The sequence below is a fragment of the Phacochoerus africanus genome, chromosome 2 (assembly GCF_016906955.1).
Source record: "Phacochoerus africanus isolate WHEZ1 chromosome 2, ROS_Pafr_v1, whole genome shotgun sequence".
Lineage (NCBI taxonomy): Eukaryota > Metazoa > Chordata > Mammalia > Artiodactyla > Suidae > Phacochoerus > Phacochoerus africanus.
The window spans coordinates 241929919-241955640 of NC_062545.1; the positions used below are offsets into that span (position 1 = coordinate 241929919).

Sequence of the window (25722 nt, forward strand, 5' to 3'; positions counted from 1 at the left end):
TGCAATGGGGGTAAAGGAGAGGTCCTAGAAGTCCTAGGACTCCTAAACAACTGCTAGAGGCTGAAATCCCAGGAGAGATATACCTTTCCAATGAGGAAACCAAGACTCAAAGGGGTGAAATGACTGATTCATGGTAACAGGCATGGTATGCGGCTGATAACAGGGTTAGGACTCGAACCCAAGTATGGAACTGAACCTGACACTTCCTGCTTTCCCTCTGTCTTGCACTGCCTCCAGAGGGCTCTTTGGGCCTGGGCTTAGCAGGTGTCCTTACCTGGTGCAAGGGGATGACAAGGAAGGCCCCCCCACCAGCACACTCAGTCACAACCGCAATGAAGTGAGGATTCACAGCGCAGAAATGATTGTCATGGACGCTGCGGGTGATGGGCACAGAGTCGTAGCAGTTCTCCTTGGAGGCTGGCTTGCCAAAGACATGGCGGAACTTGGAGCTCCGGTACTGGGGGTGCCATGACATCTGCAGGAGACAAACAGGATAGAAGGGGCATGAGGCTCATTGCCCTGATAGCAGGACACACACTCTCCCCTTGGGAGTACATAAGAGGGCATGACCAGGACAGTGGTCAGTTCTACAAGGATAGTGTTGCTCTAAGAAGGGCCCCCAGGCGAGCAGGCTCTAATCGTGGCTACTTCTTAGGACTTAGTGAGATGTGATGAGATGGTGTTTGCTTTTCATTCTTTAAAGCGTGAACACAAAAAGGCATAAAAACCACGTTCCCTCCCATACATCCAGCACCTCAGCAGACAACCTAGCCTCCCCACCCAGCTCAGCCCAACTAAGTGGGTAACACTGTGTCCTCTGGAGCCAGCCTGCCTGTGCTCCAAATTCCAGTTCTACTCTTGCCAAATCACTTCTGAAGTCTCAGTTTCTTCATCTATAAAATGGAGATAATGAAATTATTTGTCTCATAAATTCATCATGAAGATTAAATGAGATGATATACTAAGATCTCTTGCTCAGCAGTAATAATTGTCACCACTGTTATCATCCAGGCATCTTGACCTTCCCTTGCTCCTCATCCACACTTGTATTTGTTCACTCAATATTTACTGAGCACCACCGTATGACTAGGCCCTGGGCCAGGCCCTGGGGGTTTCAAGAGAGCGTGGCATTACAGGAGTGAAGAGCCCTATGAGTGACTCTACTAGGGGCATCTAGGCCACTGGGACCCAGTGTCCTGTAGGTAATAATGGAGGTTTATACCTGGCAGTCAGGGAGGGCTTCCCAGAGGAAGTGACATGTGACCTCTGATGTGAAGGAAGAGTTGGCAGTGTAGGCCAGACAAAGGTGAACTGAGAGGAAGGTGTCCCAGGCAGATGGAACAGCCTGAGCAAAGGCACTGAGGTAGAATCCAGCATAGAATGTTTGGGAAACTCCATGTGGTTTGGTAAGATTACCAAGGAGATGCTTAAAAAAATATATAGTCACACACACACACATGTAAATTGGACAATGTGAACGAAGAGAATACAAACTGGAGGGGTGAGCAGGGCTAGTTCCTGAATGGCTTGTAAGAAGGCCTAGCTCTCATTAGGGGCCAAATATATGACACCATGTGGCTTCTCTTGGCCCTAGCTCACTTGCTACTTGGTTCAAAACCCCTCCCCTTAATCTTGCTGACCCACTGGGCCCTCCCATCCATGATCCTTGTGCAGCCAAAGGAATTGTTCTGGACAAGCCTGGCTATATTCCTCCCACCTTGACCCCCACCTTAGATCACCTTTTGATGCTCCCCATTCACTGCTGCCCTACAGGATCAAGGCCAAACTCAGCTTGGGTCCCACCTCATATTCCAAAATTTTGTTTTTTCTTGCTCATCTTCTAAATGGTACCTTCCAAATAAAGAATACCACCCAGCTTCCCTTGTACCTATTCCTGCATTTCTACTCTGCTGGGCCTTTACCCTTGCCTTTCCCTCTGCTTGGCTTGCCCTTCCCAGCCCCCTTTTGTATGTACCCACCTCTACGAAATTCAAACCTTCCCCTCCCCCAGCTCCCAGGTGCCTTTCTCCAGAACTGACCCGAATAGCAGAGATCTTACTCTCCTCTGTCTCTCCTCCCTGCCCTTTGGTCCCTGACACTGTCTGCCCTGATTTGGAGTTTGGTATCTGGTCTCTATCAGCTTGCAGGTTCTTCAAAGAAAGGCCAGGAGTGCCCAGCACAGTGCTTTACCTACTTCAGGCCCCAGGCACTTCTCAGGGAAGGCATGTTTAGGTGGGCACCCATGAGGTCAGGACAAAGAAGGTGCTGGCCTAGCCTGTATGGCCGGCCCGTGAGGCTCTTCTCTATGTGCTTAGTTCGAAGGCACAAAATTATACTGTTAACCTCAGGAGGTGACAGTGATCAGGGGCCTGACCCATAAGCCAAACCCCTTACATAGCACCAGACAGCCCACAGCCTTGTGGGGGTGGGTCTGTCCTGTGAAGCTCAGGTGTTTTAACTCTCCTTTTGGGAGCTTTGCCCCAAATCATTGCTGCATTTGCCAGAGCTACAGGAAGCAGCACAGAATGCAGGGATTGCCTAGTGAATGCCCATCCAATCCCAGAAAGGATATAAGAAGCCTTACATAAATAAAGAACACAGATAGAAGGAGATAAGGAAATGGGGACAGAGGGAAAATGCAGGAACAAAAAGAGATCACCTGATATGTGGGGAGAGTCAGGCTATAAATGTGTACTGCCAGGTCCTACACACAGAGGAAGTGGACCTCAGGAATTTATGTGTGAGCTTCCTAGTGGTCAGTTCAACAAAGGAAATAGAATCAGAAGGATTTACTCAGTGTCTTTTAGATAAATGCCACCACTTGCTAAGGAGTAGCACAGCTTTTCTCTGTACTGGGTCCTGAGAGAAGTAAGTCCTAAAGATTGTTTGAGGAAGGAGCAGGGACAATGATCTCCCTAGGGTCTTGACAATTACTGGTAGCTGAAGAGTTTGGTGAGGCCTGGGCTGGGGGTGGGAAGATTGGGGGGCAAGTCAGCAGGCTCAGCTCCTGGGTCTCCACCCCTGCCTCACCTTGGGCAGCAGTAGGGGGAGGGGCACTTGTCTGTGGCTGATGGAGATGCCCACCAGATATTCCATCGCTCCCACCCCATGTTCCATCCTCCTTGCAGTTAGGCAGCCACCATTAGCTGTAGCCAGTGGATCATGGGAGGAAGTGATGTGTGCCACTTCCAGGATGAAGCATGTAAGACCTGCGTGTGACCCTCCAGACCTCTCATCCTTGGCAGGAAGGATGAGGAAGCCACATGTTCCATCGTCTTGGGTCCCAAGGGATTGTGTGAACAGAGCACCTCCCTCTAACCAACTCACGTTGGACATAGAGCTGACAGAAGTAGGGTGAACCACTGATAAATAGGGTTATTTGTCACAGAGCATAGTCTACTTGTTCTAACCAACATGCTGCCCCAGGCAGGCCCAACCAATGGTAGATAGGCAGTGGCTGTCTGTGCTTGGTGTGGCCAAAGCACAGGACCCTGCAGGGAAGAGGGAGAAGAGGAGGCAGGACCCAGCTCCCCTCAGGAGCCATGTGAAAGGACTTGGGTTTGAAGGGCAATGGGGAGCTGCTGAAGGGAAGCGGGAGGACAAGCTTTCACTTTCAAGTGAGTTCCTCTGATGCTGAGAGGAAGAAAGGGTGGAATAGGTGAGAATAATGGTCGCCTGGGCTGAAGTAGGGCAGAGAGGATGCATAGAAGGGGACAAGTTAGTGAGAAACCAGAGTAGGGGATAAACCAGCCTAGGTGCTGTGCCCATCGTGGGCTGTGGAGTGAAGGGGCTGGTCATGGCTGCTGAAATCAACATGACCTGACCAGTATCAGCTGTTCTGGCTCCTCTGGCCACTCCATGCTCTCCCTTCACAGCCTGAGGCTTGGCCCCACATCTGGTGGATAGTTTTGGTTCCAGGTTCAGGGTTGGGGCTGTAAGATGCCTGGATAATGACTCTCCTGGAGCTTACAGTCACTTGCATGGCAGTAACTCTTAGTTTTGGGTGATTGCTGGTGCCAGAGACTGTTCCAGGTGCTTCCCCTGTATGAATTCCACAGTAGGTGCTACCTTGCTCCCGATTATAGATATAGGGGTTCAGGCAGAGAAGCAAGGCAGCCTTTCTAATGTCACACATCTAGAAAGTAGTGGAGCTGGGAGCTGAACCCAGCTCTGTCTTTGGATAATGACCATGACGATAAAAGTTCTTTAATACTCATTATACCCTGGATCCCCCCCTCAGCCCCCAAGGGAAGTATCATGACCATTATCACCCTTAGTTCACAGAAAGAGAAAACGAGGTTCAGGAAACCAAGTGGACACCCTTTGGAAAGGGGGCTTTGGCTTCCACTGATGGAGCCAGTCAGCCACAGAGCACAGTAAACATCATGCCCCCCGACCCCTGTGCCAAATTCCTCTCCCCCATCCCAACCCACCTGGCCCCAGGACCTTATCTCCATTGCTAAGCTTCTTCCAGACCTGTTGCCATGGGGGAAACTTAGTGGGTGGGGGAATAGCACAAAGCCAGGTGGGCTCTCTCTCCCTTTGCCCAGATGTAAGAGCGTGCATGCATTATGTGGCTGAAATTTGTGTGAATGTGTGTGCACTGTGTGTGCAAGTCTGTGTGTGTGCACTGCACTGATCAGGGTGTTCCTATGTGCTTGTGTATTCCTGTGGGTGTTGTGCACTTGTGCACCTGTTGGGGTGTCTGTGTGGACTAGCACATGCGTGCAAGTGTATATCAGTGTATGCATGAGTTTAAGGACTCAGCAATTCAGAGAGCAGGAGTTTTCACTCCCCACAAGCAGGCACTTGCCTGGAAATGTGGACCATAGCAGGCCCTCAGCACTGTGAGGCCCTCACCCAGGGCTGGGCTAGAACAGCGATTTGTGGGCCAGGTTTACCCCATGCCACTTGTCCTATCCTGCCCAATCCCATCCACCTGGTCCCACATCAAAACCACAGCAGGCCTTCTCAGGTGTAGCGGGCCAGCCTGCTGGGGCACAACGCAGGGGTGGCACTGATTGTGCTGCTGCTATCCCAGGGGTGCTTAGTGGGCATGATGCCATGGGATTAGACTCTTTGGGCTTTGAATTTTCTGCCCTGCAAAAGAGATTTAGTCATCACTGGGTTTAGCATCCCACTGAGTTCATTTCTTAATGCCTGGCAGTGGAATGGTTCACTACCTGTCCCATCCCATATAACTCTCCTAGGGCTTGTTTTCATATTAGCAGGAGCAGTGGAGATGGGAACCAGAAGCCAGGACCTGGTCCAGATGCCCCTCTTCTCACCACATGCTCCCTTATGGTGTGTGAGATGGAGACAGAACAGAGATTTTCCTGCCTGGCCCCAAAGGCCTGTCTTCCTGGCCTAGCCCTGAATCATTGCAGGACAAGGGTTAGCTGCAGGGTGGTTGAAACCAAACCCAAACTGGGTGTGGTACAAAGCAGCATAATAGATTATTCATTAATTGTGCTGTTCCTGGCCTCAGGGAGAGCATGAAATTACCTGATTTGGTCTTTGAACGTCAGGGATGGGGAGGAGTTGAGCGTTGCTGGCTATCATTTTCCCCTTATTAAGTTTGTGGTTCCACATCTAATATTTGGAGTTGTATTTTATTTTTTCTCTTAAAACCTGACCTTATGGTCATTGATCTGTCCCCAAACACACCTCATGGGAGGGTCTGAACCACCACACTTACCTCACCCACAGTTAACAGGGCGATTAGAATCACAAGTTTCCTAGGTTTAAAAAGATTACTGTAAGAGCAGAGGACTCTGTATTTGAAGGTGATCTATGAAGACCAAGAATTAACACAATGCACACCTAATTATGGGTGGGTCCTGCACCTTGACTCCAGTCCTGGGTTGACTGTTATCCATCATGGAGTTTGTCTTGATCCTGGCCTTGACCCCAAATGTAACTGGAAAGTTCCTTTCTCAATTCATCCTGAATCCTTATCAGGGCCTCTGATCCACCCCACAGAGTGTGAGATATCTGGATCAGGAAGCCAAGGCCCAGTTGAGATCAAGCCTGCACTGCTGTCAAGCAGGTCTCTGCTTAACCATGGAGCCTTCCTTTCCCATCAAATAGAAGGAAGAAACCACAGGTCTGCTTGTACTTCTCCCAAGTAGAATTTTATCCACAGTCCTTTTTGTTCATTGGAAGCCAGGCCCTGGTTTAGCTGTCACTTCTTAGCACAAGGTATCTTCATTTTTGCCTACAGAATGCCAGCAACAGGGTTTGAAGTGACAGGGTGGGACTCAGGAACCTGGGCCCTCAGGGTCTCACCCGACAGACTTAGTTTTCTTCCCTCATTCAAAGCAAAAAGAAGTCTTGTGGCTCTCCACAGAAACAGGGTGACCAGTTGTTCTGGGTTTTCCTAGGATAGGGTGTGGGAGTTGGTATTCCTGCCATACAGGAGTTTGGTGTTAAAATCAGAAAAGTTTCAGGCAAACAGAGAAAGGCTGGTCACCCTGCGACTTACCATAGAGGCCTCTAGAAAACTTTTATCCTATATATATATATATCATATATATATATATATCATATATATATATATATATATATATATATATATATATATATATGCAATGATTCTACTGTAAGTCACAAGTGGCCTTGACTCAGACAACTTGCCTGTGAAAGAGAAGGGTCTTAGAACAGACTTCTAAAGAGCCCAACATCCTGAACCACAGAACAGAGCTTCTCAAAGCAGAAAAATCCAAGAAGGTCTGTAAAGAGATGTGAAGATGATTTAATTTAGTCAACAACCTTCCCACTGTTGGCTTAGTGCTTATTCTGTGCCAGGCCCTGGGCTGGGGGCAGGAGTAAGGGGGCCTTTGAGTCACTGCCTTCCCCATCTGTGCACTTCTCAGGGAAATGGTTGAGAGCAGGACAGGATGAGATGTCACCATCTCAACAAGCTTCTAAAGCACAGGCAGTGGTTTGCAGTTTTGAATGCACAATTAGAAGCACTTAGATCACCGGGTAGAGGACCCAGCCACTAGCTCTGTCCAATATGGGAGGCTTTAGTCACACATGGCTTGTAAATTAAAATCAATTAAAATGTAAAATACAGCTCCTCAGTTGCCCTAGCAACATTTCAAGTCCTCAGTAGCCACACATGGCTACTGGTACCCAACTAAACAGTATAATTATAGAATATATTCATCATGCCTGTGTGACTTTGGGCCAGTTACTTAATGTATCTGTTTCCTTACCAATAAAATCAGGCATAATGACAATTAATAGCTAACATATTGCTTACTATGTGTGAAGTATTTGCCAGGTACTAACTTGACCCTCCCAGCAAATCCTGTAAGTACTGTTACTACCTCATTTTTACAGATGAGAAAACTGGGGCACAGAGAAGTTAAGTAACCTGTCCAAAATTGCACAGCTAGTAGGCGGCTGAGCTGGAATCCGGAGCCAAGCTATTTAGTCCCAGGTCCACACTCTTTTACAGAGGTGCCTTGACAATTAAATGAGATAGTCCACACAGCACACGGAGCAATGCAGGGTACATATTTAATTCTCAACAGATGTTTGCTGTAAAGACTGTTGTGATCCTGTTTACAGGACACAAAGATTTGATTTGGCATGTGACAGGTATGTGATGAGGGCCCAACATTTTGGGGATCTGAGTAAAAATCCCAAATCAAAAAATGCAGAGCAACCCGCTGGGCACAGAGTTCTGACCAGATGCTCAGAGGTTAATGGAGGGAACAGACCCATGAAAGGCTAATACTTTTCATCAACCCAGAGATAAAGAGCTTGTATCTCTGCAGGTCTCTGGTGAGGCTTTCCAGTGAAGCAGAGCAGAACCCTGAGGGGCACTCCTGGGTACAAAAGCCTCTCTGGCCAGAGTTTCTCATTGGTAGGAAAAAGGCTTCAGCCTCTTGAGCTCCCCTGAGTTCTAACTGCCAGATTCAGTTGCCAATCAGGAAGGTGAGGGAATGCAGAAACAAAGGAAAATCATCAAACAGTAGTGCAGTGATAAAGCAGAGTCCAGGTCCTACTCAAGGGATATATGTAACAATGTATTTTTGAGGGGAACTGACATCCCTCCTTCCCCTGTAGAGGTGGTAAATTCAGAGGAAGCTTAAGATTCCTGGACCACCACCCAGTTACCTTACTACCAGCCAGTCATAAGAAAGTCATATGCAGCCCTCACCCCAAATTTTGCCCATAAAAAAGGAATTCCCGTCGTGGCTCAGTGGTTAATGAATCTGACTAGCCTCTATGAGGATGCAGGTTCTATCCCTGGCCTTGCTCAGTGGGTTAAGGATCTGGCGTTGCCATGAGCTGCAGTGTAGGTCATTGACGTGGCTCAGATCTGGCATTGCTGCAGCTGTGGTGTAGGCAGGCAGTTGCAGCTCTGATTAGACCCCTAGCCTGGGAACCTCCATATGGTACAGCTGTGGCCCTAAAAGGCAAAAACAAAACAAAAAACCTCTTCCCTGAAGACCATCAGGGAGTTCCTTTCTTCTGAGCATGAGCCATCTGTTCTCCTTGCTTGGTCCTTGCAATAAACCTTTCTCTGCTCCAGTCTCTAACATTTCTGTTTGACCTCACTGTGCATTGGGTATGTGAACTTGGGTTCGACAGCAGAGGCCAGCAACTTAGCTCAGCCCTTTGCTTGGGGGACTGGTGGTCTTGGTGGGAATGGGGGCAGAAGTTGGAAGGGCAGAGGAAGCGCTCTGGTTTTCTCCATCGCACAGGTGGGAAAGTTGAACACTGCTGCCCAGAAACCCTCACTTCCCCCTCCAGGGCTTAAACCCCAGACCCTATCAGCAGTGGAGGCAGAGGAACTCTGCACTGAGCATGGTAAAAACAGTCCTGTCCCCAGGTTCTCTCTGCCTCAAGTACTCTCCCGCCTCTGCCTTTATCACCTCTCCTCCAGCTCTACGGTCCTTCTGGTCTAGCACAGATGCCTCCCTGTAGGCCCACAGGAAATACAGATTGAGTCTGAGAGTGAGCCAAGAAAATCCCTCTTTCCTCCTAAAGAGATTAGGCCTGAGGGAGCAATTCCTCCTGACATCTGACATTGCCCAGAGTCAGGTCTCCAGCCCCTGAGGAGGAGCAGAGCATCTCCTGAGATGGCCTGGCCTCTTCTGCCCCAGGGCACCCGTGCTCTCGACCCTCCCCTCAAGCTGTGCTAGGCCTGGGCAGCCCTTTTCTCTTGGTGACTTGTTTTCTTCTCCTATCCTGCCCCCCCAACTGTCATTTCCCTTAAGACACCCCCCTCCTCGGTCCCCTCTGTCCTCAGATTAAAACCCTCTGCTGGACTTAAGACCCTAACACATTCTTGATGCCATTACCCTCATCTCCACACACCTGCCTTTGAGCCACACTGGTTTATCTGCTCTTTCCTCAAAGTGTCAGCTCAGTCTTCCTTCACACCTCTTCTCTCTGCCTAGAGCCTAGTAGGCCAGGTAAGTCCAAGGTTGGCACTTAACTGGGTTCCTAGAATGCCCTGTCCTCTCACTCCACCTTTCTGGGCCAGCTGGTGGGGGAGTGCTTCCTAAGCTCCACAGTCCAAGTGGTCTCTCTAGCTTATTAAGTCCTCCATCCTGATACTCAAGGAAGGGAAGCAGGAAGCACCTGCTTCAAATCCTGGACCCTCATTCGTCTCTGGACCCCAGCATCCTCAATGTGTAAGAGTACCTTAATATCTACTCATGGGGTCTTGTCAAGGATTAAATAAGATAATAGCTGTAAAATACCTTGCATGTGGCTGGTACTCTTCTTACTGAATGCAAGTTCCTGTGCCTGACATACATTGAGGCCAAACACACTGAGATGTTGTCGGAGTTTGGAACAGAGCAAGGTTTATTGCGAAGGCCAAACAAGGAGAACAGGTGGCTTGTATTCAAAAATCCCAAACTCCCCTATGGTTTTTGGGGGAAAGTTTTATAGGAAAAATTTGGGGTGAGGGCTGCTTTCTTCTGATTGGTTGGTGGTGAAGTAACAGGTTGGTGTCCTAGTAATCTTATGCTCAGTCTGAAGTTGCCATCTTCCACCTAGGTGCCAGTCTTAGTTCCTACAGAACAGCTCAACAATACTGTTATGCATATCCCTTGAGGAGGAACCAGGATCCTGCTTTAATCGCTGAACTATAGAAGACTGTTCCTACTCTGTTTCTGCAGTCCCTATATCCCTGATGAGTGGCTGTTGGAATCTGCCCTTTGGAACTCAGGGAAGATCTAGGAGGCTGAAGCCTTTATCCTGCACATAAGAAATGGGGGACCTGGAAAGGCTTTTGTGCCTTTCAGTACTAAGTAGAAACTTAGCTAATGTATACTCTCTTTCCCTTCCTTCTGTCCTGCTCCTTGTGTTTTTTCCTTCTTTCCGCCATCCCTCCATTGGACTGTCAACCCCATATAGTTTCTTCCTTCTTCTTTGCCCACCCAAAGGCCAGACCCCGCAGGCAGGTACCCAGGGGGAGATTGACCTGGCTCCTAGATTGAGCTTTCATACACTCTCACCCCCTTTCCCTGGCCTCTCCTGGACACCCACTTTGGGTACTAGGAGCAGGGAAGAGGGGCAGGGGGTGCTGGGCCTGTCACTTCATAGCAGGCTTTTTAGTCAGGTTGGAGAGTACTAATTTTGACGCCAGTTTGCTCCATGACCTTGGGCAAATCTTGTCCTCTCCTTGGGTTTTGTTTGTCCACCCATAAAATAGTAATACCTCTGCCCTGCCCACTTGTTAGGACAGTTCACTGAGGGCTCTCTATGTAGCCCACATGTGCCAGACCCCAGGACCCACGAGGGTGGTGGGAACTGCCTGCCTGGCAGCTGTCCCAGCCCTCAGAGACCTCCCTACATTGACCCTCTGGAGACCAAGAACAGGGCTTCTTCCTATTTATTCCCCCAAACCGGCCCTGACAAAAAACTCCATGCAAATTTATTGCCCCACATTTCCTTATCTGAGAGTTTTGAGAGACAAGGGTCATAGAGATTTTTTTTTCTCCTTACGGAGACTTTTAAAAGATGCCTCCTGGAGGTTGAACATCTGGTGGCTCCACTTCCTGCTTATTGTTCATTCTCTGGTAGAGCTTCTGGGTCTGTCTTTGGACAGAGAAGGACTGTGAGATACAGAGAGGGAAGGTACCTTGCTTAGGGCCCCACAGTGATCCTGGGTTCGAGCTGAAGCCCTGCAACCTTGTCCTGGGATGGGCTTCTGGCCAGCGGGGCCTGAATTTTGTTGTGAGTGGACCACAAATCAGTTCTCACCCTGTCCTGCTTCAGGAAACTGGGGCCCAGAGTCAGTCTAGGCAGCATCATTGAGACCTTGTCTGGGCCAGGCCAGTGCTGGGTGCTGCGGGGCAGAGGCAGGGACAGACTTTACCCCCCAGGAGCCCAGACTGATGGGAAGGGCCAGCAAACTCAGTTCAGGGCAGCAGGGAGAATGAAATCTGGGGAGTGAGGGAGAGCTAGCGGAGGCTATATTTGAGCTAAGACTTCAAGGCTGAGCAGAGTGAGCCGAGCACAGAGTAGGGACAGATCTACAAGTAGAAGGCTCTGTGCTGAGATATGCCTGGCAGCCACTTGGCATAGGCAGAGCTAGGAGCATGTAGTGGGGGGTGGGCAGGCAAAGGCATATCCTGGAAATCAGAGAGTCCAGTTCAACTGGGGTATGAGCAGATACAGGAGAGCAAAGGGGGCCACAGCTAGAAAGGTGGTCGGGCAAGGCTCTGAATGCTGGCTGAGCTGGCACTTGAGACCATGGAGAGAGGTGTCAAAGTTTCTAACCAGGGTATGACCAGTCAGGTTGAGGTGGATTTAGCTCCTGCCATTAGGGAAAGGAGGTATTTTCTTTCCTCAACTGTGGACTGTGTCTAAGGAAGAAATAAGTGGGTTTCATTTCATGCCCAGCTCCAGTATACTGGAGGGGCTGTGGAGGAGAAGGAGGAGGCTTCTGAGGCCTTCCTCATTGGCGCTCAAGACGAGAGGAATGTTACTGATTAGGGAAGAGCTACGGGATGGCTGACCAGGAGTCAAGGCCTGATTTGCCTCCACAGATCTCAGCTCATAGAACACTGAGCTGGGAGGCCCCGCCTCTTTCTTGGCTACTTCTCAGCAGCTGAGGTTTCAAATCAGAAAATAGCTACCTTTCATTATTCAGCCCATTTCCCTGTGAAAAGAATCTCCAGGAATGACTCAGGGCTGCCTGCTCCTGCCCATGCCCAGGTGGCCCAACATTCCATTTCCCAGCCATCACACAGGGGGGTGATGGGAAATCCCCACCTGCCACTCCCCCACCTGCTTGTCAGCATGGATATAAATACTGCTGCACAGCCTTAATCAGTTCCCCAGGTAGACTCTAGGAGAGGATGGTGAGGCTACCTTCTCCCCATTTCCAGCCTCCCTGGCCTCTGCCCACATCTGTTCAGGCTGGGTCTGTAGGCCAGGGACAGCAGGAGGTCCAACAGAACATGAAGAGTATAGGAAAGATGTCAGCTACTAGAGCTGCAGAGGCACTTTGCTCCGAGATTGACTCTGTCTCATTTACATTTTCAAGAAGGTCTTCCTTTGCAAGAAGACCCACCATTGGGTCTCCGACTTGAGAGTACAGCAGGGTCCCCTAAAGGCTGATTAACACCCAGATTGCTGGGCTCATCCTAGAGTTTCTGATTCAGCAAGTCTGAGATAGATCCTAGAATTCTGCAATTCTAGCAAGTTCCCAGTTGATGCTGATGCAGCTGGTCCAGGGACCACACTGAGAATTACCGTTCTAAAGCCCTGTGCTCCATGATTTACAAAGTCCTTCCTTCCACATGGCCCCTACTTCTCGCTGGGTTGCTATGAGATGGGGCAGATAGCCAGAAAGAGCTTCTAGCCTTGGCACAGAGTGAGTCCTCAATAAATGGTAGCAACCAGGGGGCCCAGACAAGAGTCAGTGAGGGATGGGGGCAAAGACACTAAACCTCTTTGTGCCTCAGTCTCCACATCTGTAAACTAGAGTCAGTAAAAGAACCTACCTTGTAATGGAGTTGTAAGAATTCCATACTTTTGGAGTTCCTGTCATGGCACAGTAGAAACGAATATGACTAGCATCCATGAGGATGCAGGTTCAATTCCTGGCCTTGCTTAGTGGGTTAAGGATCCGGCATTGAACTGTGGTGTAGGTCGCAGATGCGGCTTGGATCTGACATTGCCGTGCCTGTAGTGTAGGCCGGCAGCTGTAGTTCAAATTCGACCCCTAGCCTGGGAATCTCCATATGCCGCGAGTGTGGCCCTAAAAAGCAAAAAAAAAAAAAAAAAAAAATCCTTACTTTTATCCATTCACATTGCTTTAGAGCAGTGCCTGGCATGGGGCAAGCTGTGTGTCTATCTCCTACTTCTGGTCCCTTTGCTAAGCATGATATTTTAGCACTGAATGCACACTCTTCATCCATACATGTAAGCAAACCATTAAAGAATAGAGTAGGCTATGGTGAAGTCAGAATTTAAAAATCATGGCGGTGATGATTGCACAACAGTGTGAATATGTTTCATGCCATAGAACGGTATACTTAAAAAATGTTAAAATGATACGTTTTATTTTTTATTTATTTTATTTTATTTTGTCTTTTTGTATTTTCTAGGGCCGTACCTGCAGCATATGGAGGTTCCCAGGCTAGGGGTCTAATTGGAGCTGTAGCTGCCGGCCTTTGACACAGCCACAGCAATGCCAGATCTGAGCCGCGTCTGTGACCTACACCACAGCTCATGGCAATGCTGGATCCTTAACCCACTGAGCGAGGCCAGGGATTGAACCCACAACCTCATGGTTCCTAGTTGGATTCGTTAACCACTGAGCCACGACAGGAACTCCCATTTTATGTTTTGTATATTTTACCACAATAAAAAAAAGGAAAAAGAGACAGCAGAACTGAGCCAGATCAGTGCCCAGCCCTTCTGCACTCCTTCAGTGGGCTTCACCTCTGCTTCCATGATAGTTTCCCCAGGGAGCTCCTGGTTCATTTAACCCTTCCTGACCCTTGACCTTAAAGTTGGTTCCTGACATGACTTCAGGGGTTGGGGGGCAGGTTGGCTCCCCCAGCTGCTCACCCTTTCGCTCCTGGCTAGTTAGGGCCTTTTCTGGCTTAGCCTTGGGCAGAACGGGCCCTGTCAGGTGAGGATGCTGGCCACTCACTCCTCCAGGCAACTTCAGGATGGCCTTGACCTTCTCCCAGGCAGAGAGTAGCTCTTCCCATCCACTTCCCTCTCTGTGGAGCTGGCTCTGCTTTTCGTGGTGAAAAAAGGGGCCCCTTGAGGGAGCAGTGGCTTCACTAACCAGCACAGACTCCAGTGGCGCTTCAGCTGGGAGCCCTTGTCTGTAGAGGGAAGGTGCACAGATATTCTGAGATCAGGGGCTTGACTCCATTCTGCTCTGCCCTCTATCTCTGTATGACCCGCTCAAGTCTTTGGCCCTCTCTGGGCCCCACTGTCCCGTCCATAAACTGGGAATGTGCATCCTTGCCTGAAACCCTCCCGAGGCTCTAAGGAGGCTGAAAGGAGAATAGAGGCAAAGGTGCTTTGTTTCTTTATTAAATGATATGACAGCATTGAGAGGCAGTAAAGCAGTGATTATAGATGTGGTCAGGAGACCACTTGCCAGGCTTAAACATCAGCCCCAGCTCACACCAGCTAGAAGACCTTGGACAGTTAATCAGCCTCTCTAGACCTTAGGGTTCCATCTGTAAAGTGATGTGATAACAGTAAATGAGTTCATGTCTGACAAGCACTTAGAACACTGCCTGGCACATCATTAACATAAGACAAATTCAAAATAAGTAATAATGGCAAAAATATGGATGGGCTTAGAATGTATTATGCATAGTGAAATAAGTCAGAAAGATAAAGACAAATATGTTATCACTGTGGAATCTAAAAAAATAAATGTCTGTGTATAACAAAACAGAAACAGATTCATAGACATACCGAACAAACTAGTGGTTATCAGTGGGGAGACGGAAGAGAGGAGGGGCAATATGGGGTAGAGGATTAAACTACTGTGTATAAAATAAGCATCAAAGATATATTGTACAGCACAGGGAAATATAGCCATTATTTTGTAATAATTATTTTTTTTAATTTAAAGTATAGTTGATTTACAGAATTGTGCCAATCTGTAGTAAATTTAAGTGTAATCTTATAAAAATATTGAATCACTATGTAGTATACCTGAAACTAATAAAATATTATAATCAACTATACTTCAATTAAAAAATAAATAATTTTCTTTCTGTGGTGAATGGGATTGGTGGTATCTCTGCACCACCCTAACCCTAACCCTAACCTAACCTAACCCTAACTGGATGCAGGTCTGAACCCTGGCCCAGCACTGTGGGTTAAAAGGATCTGGTGTTGCTACAGCTTTGGCATAGGTTGCTACTGTGGCTCAGATCTGGTCACTCCATATGCTGTAGGGCAACCAAAAAAAAAAAAAGAAAAATGGAAAAAAAAGTGTGTGTGTGTGTATATATATATATATATATATATATATATATATATATTTTTTTTTTTTTTCTTTTTAGGGCTGTACTTGAGGCATATGGAAGTTCTTAGGCAAGGGGTCCATTTGGAGCTGCAGCTGCCTGCTTATGCCATCCACAACAATGTGGGATCTGAGCCATGTCTTGGACTTAAGCCACAGCTCATGGCAATGCTGGATCCTTAACCCATGGAGTGAGGCCAGGGATCACAACCACATCCTCATGGATACTAGTCAGGTTCATTACTGCTTAGCCACAACAGGAACTCCAATAATTTTTAAAAATAAATAATAATAGTAACTTCTATTGACAATTCACTGTGAGGAGGCATGGTTTCAAACTCTCACTGTGAGGAGGCATGGTTTCAAATTAACGGGTTGAAATGAATATTTAGCAGAAATGAATAAGGACTTTGAATAGGGCTTACAGGTTAAACCAAAAGCACAAAGTACTCACGTTCCTTTTCTCTTCAAAGTGGCAACACCTGAAGATCTAAAGATTCAGGAGTGAAAAGGGTCATCTCTGCTGAGAGGCACCAAAGTCCCCTTAACTGGATGGAAACAGGAAGCCTTGTGCCCCTTCCCCATTCCTCACTGCTGATTTAGAATCTAAGTCTCTAATTTTTATCTAAGCTAATTCTTAGCTAGACCCACCAATTCCCTCTCAAATGATCGTATTACATATGGAGGAAAGAAATAGACACAGTGTCCTAGGGATGCCCAGGATCAGGGACCCAGCTCTCTCTCTCTCCTTTCCGCACCATTCTATCTGAAAAGTCCGAAGGTCTCGGCTTATACCATTCTCCTGAAGGGAAGCTCACTCCTTCCGGGGTCAGAAGAACGCAACCATTAGACTTCCTCCTTCTGCTGAGCGGAAATCTACAATTTCCCCCACTGCCCTGTCTCCATCCCTGGAGCCTCACCAACCACATCCGTTTCTCTGCCCCATGACATCCCTTCAGAGATCTGAGGCCCTTGACAGTCTGCCCCTGGGATAGCTCTGCTCCAGACTGGGGAGTTTCTTGCATGACTTGGTTTTCCACTGTCTTCCCATTTTGGTTGCCTCATAGTAGTGCTCCAAGCTGTCCCCACCTCTCACTCAGTTTGAAGCCCAGAGGATACCCACACCTTCCAGATGGGGGCTGAGAACCACTCAGTAAAGCAGGTCTCCAAGAAAAATCCCAGATTTCTCATCTCAGAAAAGCAGCACTGGCCAAACCCCCAGAGATCATGAGTTACAGAAAGGAAAACTGAATCAACATGGGCAGGGCTTCCCACACAGGAAAGAACCAGGAATGGGATCCAGATCTCTGGCACTCCAGCCCAGGAGAGTCCTCTAAGACACAGAACAAAGTTTCCTTTGATCCTGTGCCTGGATACAGTGTCAAATATTTTGTTCCTTATCTGTGTTGCTGTTCTTGGAGGGACAAATTCCAAAGATGGCTGGGGAAGAAGTTCATCCAATTGTTAGGCCGAGGGTCATTCACCCTACCTGGGCCCTCCTGAGGCTCAGACCTTTGAAAGGTGGGCTGCATTTCTCCAGAGTGTGTTCAGGCTGGGAAAGATGGGGCTCCTTAGGGTTAGAAGAGGAGACAGACCCCAAGTCCTTACTGCTAGAAAGGCCGAAGGGTAAATTAAAGCACATCGACTCAGTCCATGTTTTCCATGTCTCCAGTTGGAGACGGACCCCCATGCTGGGCCAAGAGGTAGCCATGGAGTCTCTGCCTTGGGAATGGGTAGAAAACTGGAGAAATTGCACCCTACTCAAAGAAAATTGTAATCATGAATATGGTGATGTGTCAAGTGGAAGAGCACCAAAAAGACCAGAAAGTGAGAGAAGTGAACTAGGACCAAACTGTTTTGATCATTTTACTCCTTCCAAAGGGAAAAAAATCGAGCTGACCCATCACAGTATATTATAATATGTACAAGTAACCATCACCAGTAGCCATTGAGCACAACATATACAAGAGATGGGATTCATCATTAGCCAGAATGACTATAAACCTCTATTTCAAATAATGTCCTCCCCCCAAAAAAATCATGGGCTGACTTCCTGTCACATGGTTTTTTCCCCTTGTCTGTGGCTGATGAAGAAGTCATGTTGGAAAGCCAAGGGTAAATTCTCCCGCTGCCTCATCTGCATGTGCTGTTGTTATTAGAATTACTAACAACCCAGTGTCCTGGCAGGAATCTTTTAAAATTGCTTGTTTGTTTAGTTAAAACTGGTTAATATAATCCGTAAATCCAATCTGGGTTAATTAGTCTAGATTAACCTAGATTAATTGACCAGGTTAATTAATTGGGATAACCTGCCAAAAACAAACCATGCCAAAACAAACCAGAGTATGGTATCCTAGTTACTTCTTTTTTGGAGACTTCTGGAGACATGAGACATGAGGCTGCCTGAACCCCTGACTGGAGAGGGTGTCATTGTGTCTACACCTGGCAAATGTGAGCAAACCTGAATTATTTTCTTATTTAGATAATGTTTTTTCCTGCACCCCAGTGAACACTTTGAGGCTGCCAGGATGGAAGATAGGTGGACTCTCAGAGAGGCTATTCAGGCTGCAAGGGACAGTAGGGATCTTCTCGTCCAACCTCTCACTTTGCAGGTGAGGGAACAAGACCCAGGAAGGGATATAACTGGTCCAAGCTCACCGGGCTGGTCAGTAGCAGATCCCAGAGAGAACAAAAATCTCTAGTTCTTGATGCTAACATCTCAAGCCCCTTCCTGGCCCTCTCACTGGCCTGACCTCTCACCCTTTGAGCTGCCTCACCTGTGATGTGGGATCACCTCTGGCTCTGAGGGTAGCTGTGGGTAGCAGGGAGATGTGCATCTCAGCAAAGGTTACAAGTACTGTCAGGGCAGAGGATAAGGGGTCATCAACAGGCCACAGTTCTAAGAGTCGCTCTGAAGCCTGTTTCCTCATCTGTGAAATGGGACTAATTGGACCCAACTGTTGTCTGAGTGCTCATGAGGCCTTAATGACATCTGTGGGCTTGGAAGTAACCCCTGAAGGGCATTACTGCTATCCTCATAACTCTGGAAGGTTTTGTTTAGGAAGGTGAGACCTGGGCTATCCCAGAGTCTGAGGGTTCTGCTTGTGACTGCCAACTGCAGCCCTGAACACTGCAGGACTTGGAGTTCTGCAGCCCAGCAGCACCCAGGGTTTGCCAGCTCAGGGCTGGTAAGGCAGTGGGCAGCTGTGGACATGGACCTTGGGCCTTCTAAGGCCTAGGTTGAAATCTGCTCCTTTCCTCTTGCTGGGAAGGGAAAGTGGGGACAAAAGCAGTAGGGAGGTGAGTAGTCAGCCAGACAATAAGGGGGTGCGTTTTCTACAGAGAACTTATATACAATAGTAAAATTGACTAAAACTCTTATTAACTTTTTATTATCATGATGTGTCTCCATTTCTAAACAATATCAGTAATAAAACACTCCTCCCCGCCAGGGTGGGCCACTCCCACATCCCTGGCCTTGAAATCTGACTAGTATCTGATCCTATTCCCTTTAGATTGAGCCAGACCAGACTGTATGTTCACTGCATCCCAAACAGGCTCTGTATGCTCCCCATCGTCAGCCCTTGGCTTCTTTTGTCCATTTGTCATTATCTCCCTCTCCATCACTCTGTACATCCAGCTGCTACAAGGCTCAGCTTAGATATTCCATCTTCCAGGAAGTCTTCCCGCATACAGTCCGAGTCATCCCTCACCTGGCTACAACTCCCCTCCCAGGTTGCAGACTTAGCAGTGTCATGTTCTCAGCTTCAGAGCAAGATTCAGGGAAGGGAACTACCCTCTGATTCTGGAACTCACAGCATAGAAAACCATACCAGAGAGCTGCTTTCTGGCTGTGTGACTTCAGACATGTCCCATGAATGAAGAGTTCCATCTGCTTCCAAAGTCGCTGGTTCAAGCCCCCTTTGCTGACCACACCCTCCCTACCTCCACCTTCCTGACACCTCCAGATGGGACCAGCCCTTTGTCAGCACCCCCAGTGGATCAGTGAAAACAGGTTCAGGCCCAAGGAGAGAGCCTTGGACTGGAGACCCCTCTCCAGGACAACATAATCCACCAAACTTGGCTCCAGCTTTTCTGAAAAGCCAGTTTGTGGGATGGTGGCCAGGCCATGTGACACCCTCACACCAGGATGCCCATTTCTTACTGGGACATATCGGGCCAGGTCCACTCCCACTGCAGAACTTCCATCTCTAGCCTTCTCTACCTTCTCTCCCCCATATGGCCCATTCTCTCTTCACTCTTTTTTCCTTCCACAGGCTCCATGAAACAGCCTGAAACCCTTCATCCTGCTGACTTTTCCCATATTGTTTGGCAAAACCCTGATGCTGGATGAACCAGGATATCTAAGCACTGCTAGGGAAGAAACAGATGAGAACCAGACAAGTGCAAGAGGTTCCAATAGGGTGATGCTTTTCCCTCTGTAGTCCTGCTTCTGCAAGTCAGGCCATGTGAAGAGCACTGCGGGCAAGCCAGATCAGAGGGGTTACCTGTGTGGCTTCCTTCTCCTTGTGTCCACAGCCCCATCACTCACCCCACCCTCCTCCACCTCCACAACACCTCTTAAATGAGCCATATGGGTCCATTTCCACAGCTACCATCTGTTCTCACATGGGCACTTAGTCTTAGATACCAGCCATCTTGTCCCTGATCTTTCCAAATAATAGAAATCTGAGCATGTCACTCCAGGGCCAAGGCCCGAAGGGTCTGGCCCACTCTCTCTCTCCAGCCTTTCCTTGCCCAGTGTCTGAGCTACTGACATTAAGTGCTTTTATTTCCTTAAGCCTCATTTCCTTCAGCCTCAGGGCCTTTGCACCTCCCGTTTCTCTGATCTATCTAGTTCCCCTCCCCGCCCACAGCAGGCTGCTCTCTATACATCTTTCAGGTCTTGGCTACAAAATCCTTCCCTTAGAACAGCCATCTGCAGTGTTCCTCTACTCTGCATGCTCTTCTTTTATTTTTATTTATTTTTTTACTGCTGCACCTGTGGCATATGGAAGTTTCCGGGCTAGGGGTCAAATTGGAGTTGCAGCTGCTGGCCTGCGCCACAGCCACAGCAACGACAGATATAAGCCACATCTGTGACCCATGCCAAAGTTTATGGCAACGCAGGATCCTTAACCCACTGAGCGAGGCCAGGGATTGAACTCCCATCCTTGAGGACACTATGTCAGTTTCTTAACAGGCTGAGCCACAATGGGAACTCCTTCCTGCATGCTTCTTACACCCTCTCTTCTCCAGGTTTTGTGGGACTCTGTGAGCTCACGAGCATAGCTCCTTCATCTCTTTTGCTCTGCTCTGTATCCCTAGCACTGAGCTGTGTTTCACATGCAGAAAGTGATTAGTACATGAACAAAGATCTCATTCAAAAATTAATTGAGGATTTCCCTTGTAGCACAGTGGGTTAAGGATCTGGTATTTTTACTGCAGTGGTTTAGGTAACTGCTTTAGTGTTTGACCTCTTGCCTGGGAACTTCCACATGCTGTGGACATGGCCAAAAAAACCTTAAATTGAAAAATAATTCTTCAGGGAATGAATGAATGGGACAGTCTGGGTGAGGCTCTAGGATGATCTGTGTGGGACAGGCCTCGCAGTCTCTCTCCAGGGGTGGGCCACAGGCCAGCCTACTCCTGATAATGGTTATAACAAGGATGAGACTAATAACCAAGCCAGCAAGCTCTTAAAGCTCCTTTCCTGTCCAGTAGCTTCCCAGCCCTCCTCCAGGCTCCCCCTTTACTCAGAGTACCCGGTGTTTGATGGCAAGTCCACCAGGGCATTTCTGCACTGGTATACATTTACTCTGCTGGACATTGTCTTCTTCCCAAGGGTCAGAGCTCAGGAGTCCTGTCTTTGTGAGGATGGATAAGGAAAAAGTGGTGGAATCCAGTTAGAATAGGGTTCAAATCCTAGCTTTACCTTTTGCTAGCTGTGTGACCTTGCAAATTACTTAACTTCTCTGGGCCCTTGTTTCCTCACCTCTAATAAGAGGACAAGAATATCTAGCTATGAGGTTACTATATAGATTAAATGAGTGAATATACATTAAGAATCTAGGGTGGCGCCTGTCACATGTCATATCTAATTGATTCTAAGACACAGAGTTTTTAACATTGTAGCACCTCTGAAACTGGAATGCAACTTAGTTTAACTCTGCTCTTTTTCTTTCTTAATGGATTGTAAAATAGTATATCTCAAAATAGGTGGTGCCCTGCATTCAATGAAATGGGACAGGAGCTTGGTTTCTTTACTGTCTTTGCAAAGAGGCAGGAAGGTCTGTGAGAGTCCTGGGGACCAAAGACTGAGAATGCACATCGCTGAGGGCAAAGGGTCTTTTGGGGTCTGGCTTACTGAGGTGGAAGCCTGAAGCATCACTGAATCTGAAGGCACAGGCTCTTCCCCAGCCTGATGACTTCTGGATTTGTCCCAGCTGTCCCAGTTCCACTCAGGGGCCAGCCCAAACTCCAGCCCGATACTCACTTTCTGGGTCTGACTCTGCTCCTGCTGATGTAGCCTGTGGTCTCTGGCTTCGGGCAACTGGTCATAATGCTGACTATGCTTGCAGCCACCTAAAACCCTTAGTCTTTGTCCCAAGAAGGGAGTCCTGGGACCTACTCCAGAGACACCCCCCGCAACAGAAACCTCTCCTCCCAGATGACTTGGTCATCGAGCCATCCCTGAGGATGTCATCTAGGCTTCACCCAAGTCCTTGTGCTGGGGGGCCTCCTTGAACCCTCCAGCCTGGTGACGGCAGACTGGCCAGATTATTATACTGTCTACATTCCACTGTAATGTATATTACATGTAGCCACATCTTTGTGGAAATAAAATGTTTATCACATATATCAAAATTCAGAAAAGACAAAAAAAAAATTCTGTCTAGTGATAATCAACTAGCGTGATATGTGTCTGTTGTTCTGTATTTACAAGTGTGTAGAACTATTCTTCCCTCATATTCAAACCAAAACAGGCTCATTCCATGCATCCTGCTCTTTTCCTTGCTTTTCCAGCTAAAGCGAATTTGCAGAGCTCTCTTTATGCAGACCGGTGTCTTTTTGGTGACCTCACAGTGCTCCCCTATCCTCCATCCCTTCACCACGCAGGTCCCTACAGCTCCCCTTGGTCAGGTCCATGATGCTTGACCAGGGTGCCCAGCCTCTACTAGGATGGAGTGCTTTCTGCCTGATGGGTTTCTATGGACACCTGTCCTCTGCTTCCTCAGGACAGGGTTGCGATCAGGTCATAGCTGCCTTTTGAGCCTCCTCAAAGCAAAGCTGCACCCCAGCATAGAGATATATTTTTCCTCCTTTTTGGTCAGCGCTCAGCACATGGAGTTCCTAGGCCAGGGATCAGATCCAAGCTGTAGTTGCGACTTGAGCCACAGCTGCAGCGATTCCAGATCCTTAACTCACTGTGCCAGGCTGGGGATTGATCCTGTGTCCCAGCTCTCCCGAGATGCTGCTGATCCCATTGCACAATAGCAGGAAGTCCCATAAATACTTTTGAACTCTTAAACCAAGGAGTGTAATGTGAATGGTGGCTGTCTGTCGCTGCTGGATGTGATCGTAAATCTTTCAGAACAGGCCAGATGTTCTCCCAGACCCAGATGCTGCCCTGCTATTTCCCTAACCCCCGAGGATTCCAGATATCATAGTAACAACAGTAAACAGGTGCCTGGCATTTTATAGTTCATAAAGCGCTTCCATGCTCTTTATCCAGTTTTGATACTCAGAACTACTTTTTGCATTAGGCAAAGGAAGCATTTGTTATCTCCAATTTACAGATGGAGACAGAGGCTCAGAAAGGTGGATAATTTACTCAAAAATCTTTCTTCCTTTTTTCCCCTTTAGAGTCTGGCCAATTCCACATCCCACTAACAACCTGGCCCAGGCATCATCTTCTCCAGGGAGCCTTCCCAACTCCCACCTCTACCCCAGGCTGCATTAGATGCCCCCCCTTGAGGGCCCACAGTTCTGGGGCTTCCCTATCAGAACTAAGCCCCACCACTAGACTGTGCACCCTTGAAGGCAGTGATGGGTCTGGCTTATCTCCAGCCTTACTCTCCAGGAATAGTAGAACCGAAAGAGATGGCTTCTGGGAAAGATCATTATGGTTATTAAGGCAGGAAATGTTCTCCCCACTTTACAGAAAAGGATAGGGAGAATAAAGTAGGGACAGGACTTGCCTACAGAGCATGGTCAGTGGCCGGGTTAAGTCTCCCTCCTGAGAGGTGCAGGCTCTTTCATTCCACTGTGTCCTTTCTTGTCTGCACTCTTGGACTCCAAACCACTGCATCAGGTTCATTTCCATCTCCTCTTGCTCTGGCTGGGCCTATCTGGTGGAGCCAGGTGTGCGGGGGAGCATTGTGGAGAGGGCTCTGGCTGGGAAGCCTTAATCCCCCAGCCTGGGCCAACATCCTGGGGTAGCACAATGATTAAGGAACAACAGTAGTTGAGTTCTCTGTTGAGTTCTTCCATGTGCCATGCCCTGTGCCAGTTTCCATCCACATCTCCCTTCATCCTGCAGTTTGCACCATTATGATGTAACTTTGCAGGTGGGGAGGAAAAGACCTAGTCCTTGGCTCATCAGTGGCCGTGCTGGGATTGGAAGCCAGGGCTGCATCTCTGGTAGCAGGCGGCTTCAGGAGTTTGCTGGCACCAGAGCCAGAAATAAATGCATAGTCAGAGTATAAGAGACAATCTCAGGGGGTCAAAGCCTTGGCAAGGTCCCAAACTCTCCCTCCCCATCTCTTGGACTCCTCCCACTCAGGGCCTGTTGGAGAGTTAAGACTCTTGGGCCCAGGACACACAGGTCTGCCCTGGTAGTGCCCAGCATTCCCTGTGGGCAGGGTTATGGCTCGTGCCAGCCCCCCCTGCAACCTCCGGGGCTCAAGGCCAGGCTGGAAGCAACTGTCACATCAACCCTGTGCAAATGCTCAGCTCTCTATCTCTTAGAATGAAACCTCACATATCTGTTCCCAGCTGGTTGAGAGCTGATGAGCAAGGCCCCACCTTTCACTGGGCCTCATTTTCCCTAACTGAAATGATGGCCTGGGAGGGGTGAGTTGGGGGGTTTCTCAATGGAACCCACCAACTGACATTCCAGGTTTGCCTATAGGCAATGACTAAAATCCTGGACACTAGAGGGAGTTCCCATTGTGGCTCAGCAGAAATGAACCTGATTAGTGTCCATGAGGACATGGGTTGGATCCCTGGCCTTGCTCAGGGGGTCAAGGATCCAGCGTTGTCATGAGCTGTGGTGTAGGTCGCAGACATGGCTCGGATCCCATATTGCTGTGCTGTGGCTCTGATTTGACCCCTAGCCTGGGAACTTCCACATGCTGTGGGTGCAGCCCTAAAAAGCAAAAAAAAAAAAAAAAAATCCTGGACACTGGAGCCAGATGATATGGGTCCAAATATATGACTTTAGGCAAGCTGCCCAACTGCCCTAGACCTCAGTGTTCTCATTTGTTGTAGGAAAAAGGACAAATATACCAAAATATTTATATTGACTGAGATAGAAGTAAGTGACTTATTTTCTGTTTTCCTGGCTTTTTTCTAAATTCTCCATTTTCATCAGTATTTATAATAGAAAAAACAAATATCTTTTCTTTGTAAATTAACTTTATTGAGCTATAATTTACATTCAATATAATACACTCATTAAAATGGGAATAATAATGTGCTAGAATCTATTCTATAGGTTCCTTTAAGAATTGAATGGGTTAATGTATGTAAAATCTTAGATGGTGCCTGGAGCATAAGAAGTCCTATTAAGTATTTGTTAAATAAATAAGCCCAAGACCATCCTGCTTCCTCCTCTTCCTGCTCACCTGGCCTGGACTCTATCTCACCTATGGCACCAAGCTTGGCAGATCCTCTGCTCCCGTGTTCAGTGGTTCACACTGCCCGGGTCCAGCCTTATCATGCCAGGCCTGGATTATTTCCACAGCCTTCTCTCTGCACCCTAGAGGAATTGCACTAACACTCAAATGTGGCCTTGCCCTTGCCTTGTTCAAAAGCTTTCCATGGCTCCCACTGTCCTTGATCAGAACCTAGCTCCACTGTGAGACATTGTTTTAGCAAGTTACTTTAACTCTGTGTACCTTTGTTCCTTTAACTGAAAAAGAGAAATAAAAATAGTATCTCCCCAAATTCGCTTGGTGGCGCAGTGAGTTAAGAATCCAACTGTAGTGCTTGGGTTGCTCTGGGGGTTCAGGTTC

At 48.0% G+C, this 25722-nt stretch overlaps 1 protein-coding gene across 1 annotated transcript in view; it reads right to left on the reverse strand.

Moving 5' to 3' along the window:
- The window catches only part of CORO2A (coronin 2A), a 56918-nt gene that overhangs the window by 23040 nt on the left and 8156 nt on the right, over positions 1-25722 (reverse strand). The window contains exon 2 of the mRNA XM_047768018.1: positions 275-475. Within this exon, the coding sequence (XP_047623974.1) occupies positions 275-475 (201 nt within the window). The remainder of the gene's footprint in view (positions 1-274; positions 476-25722) is intronic.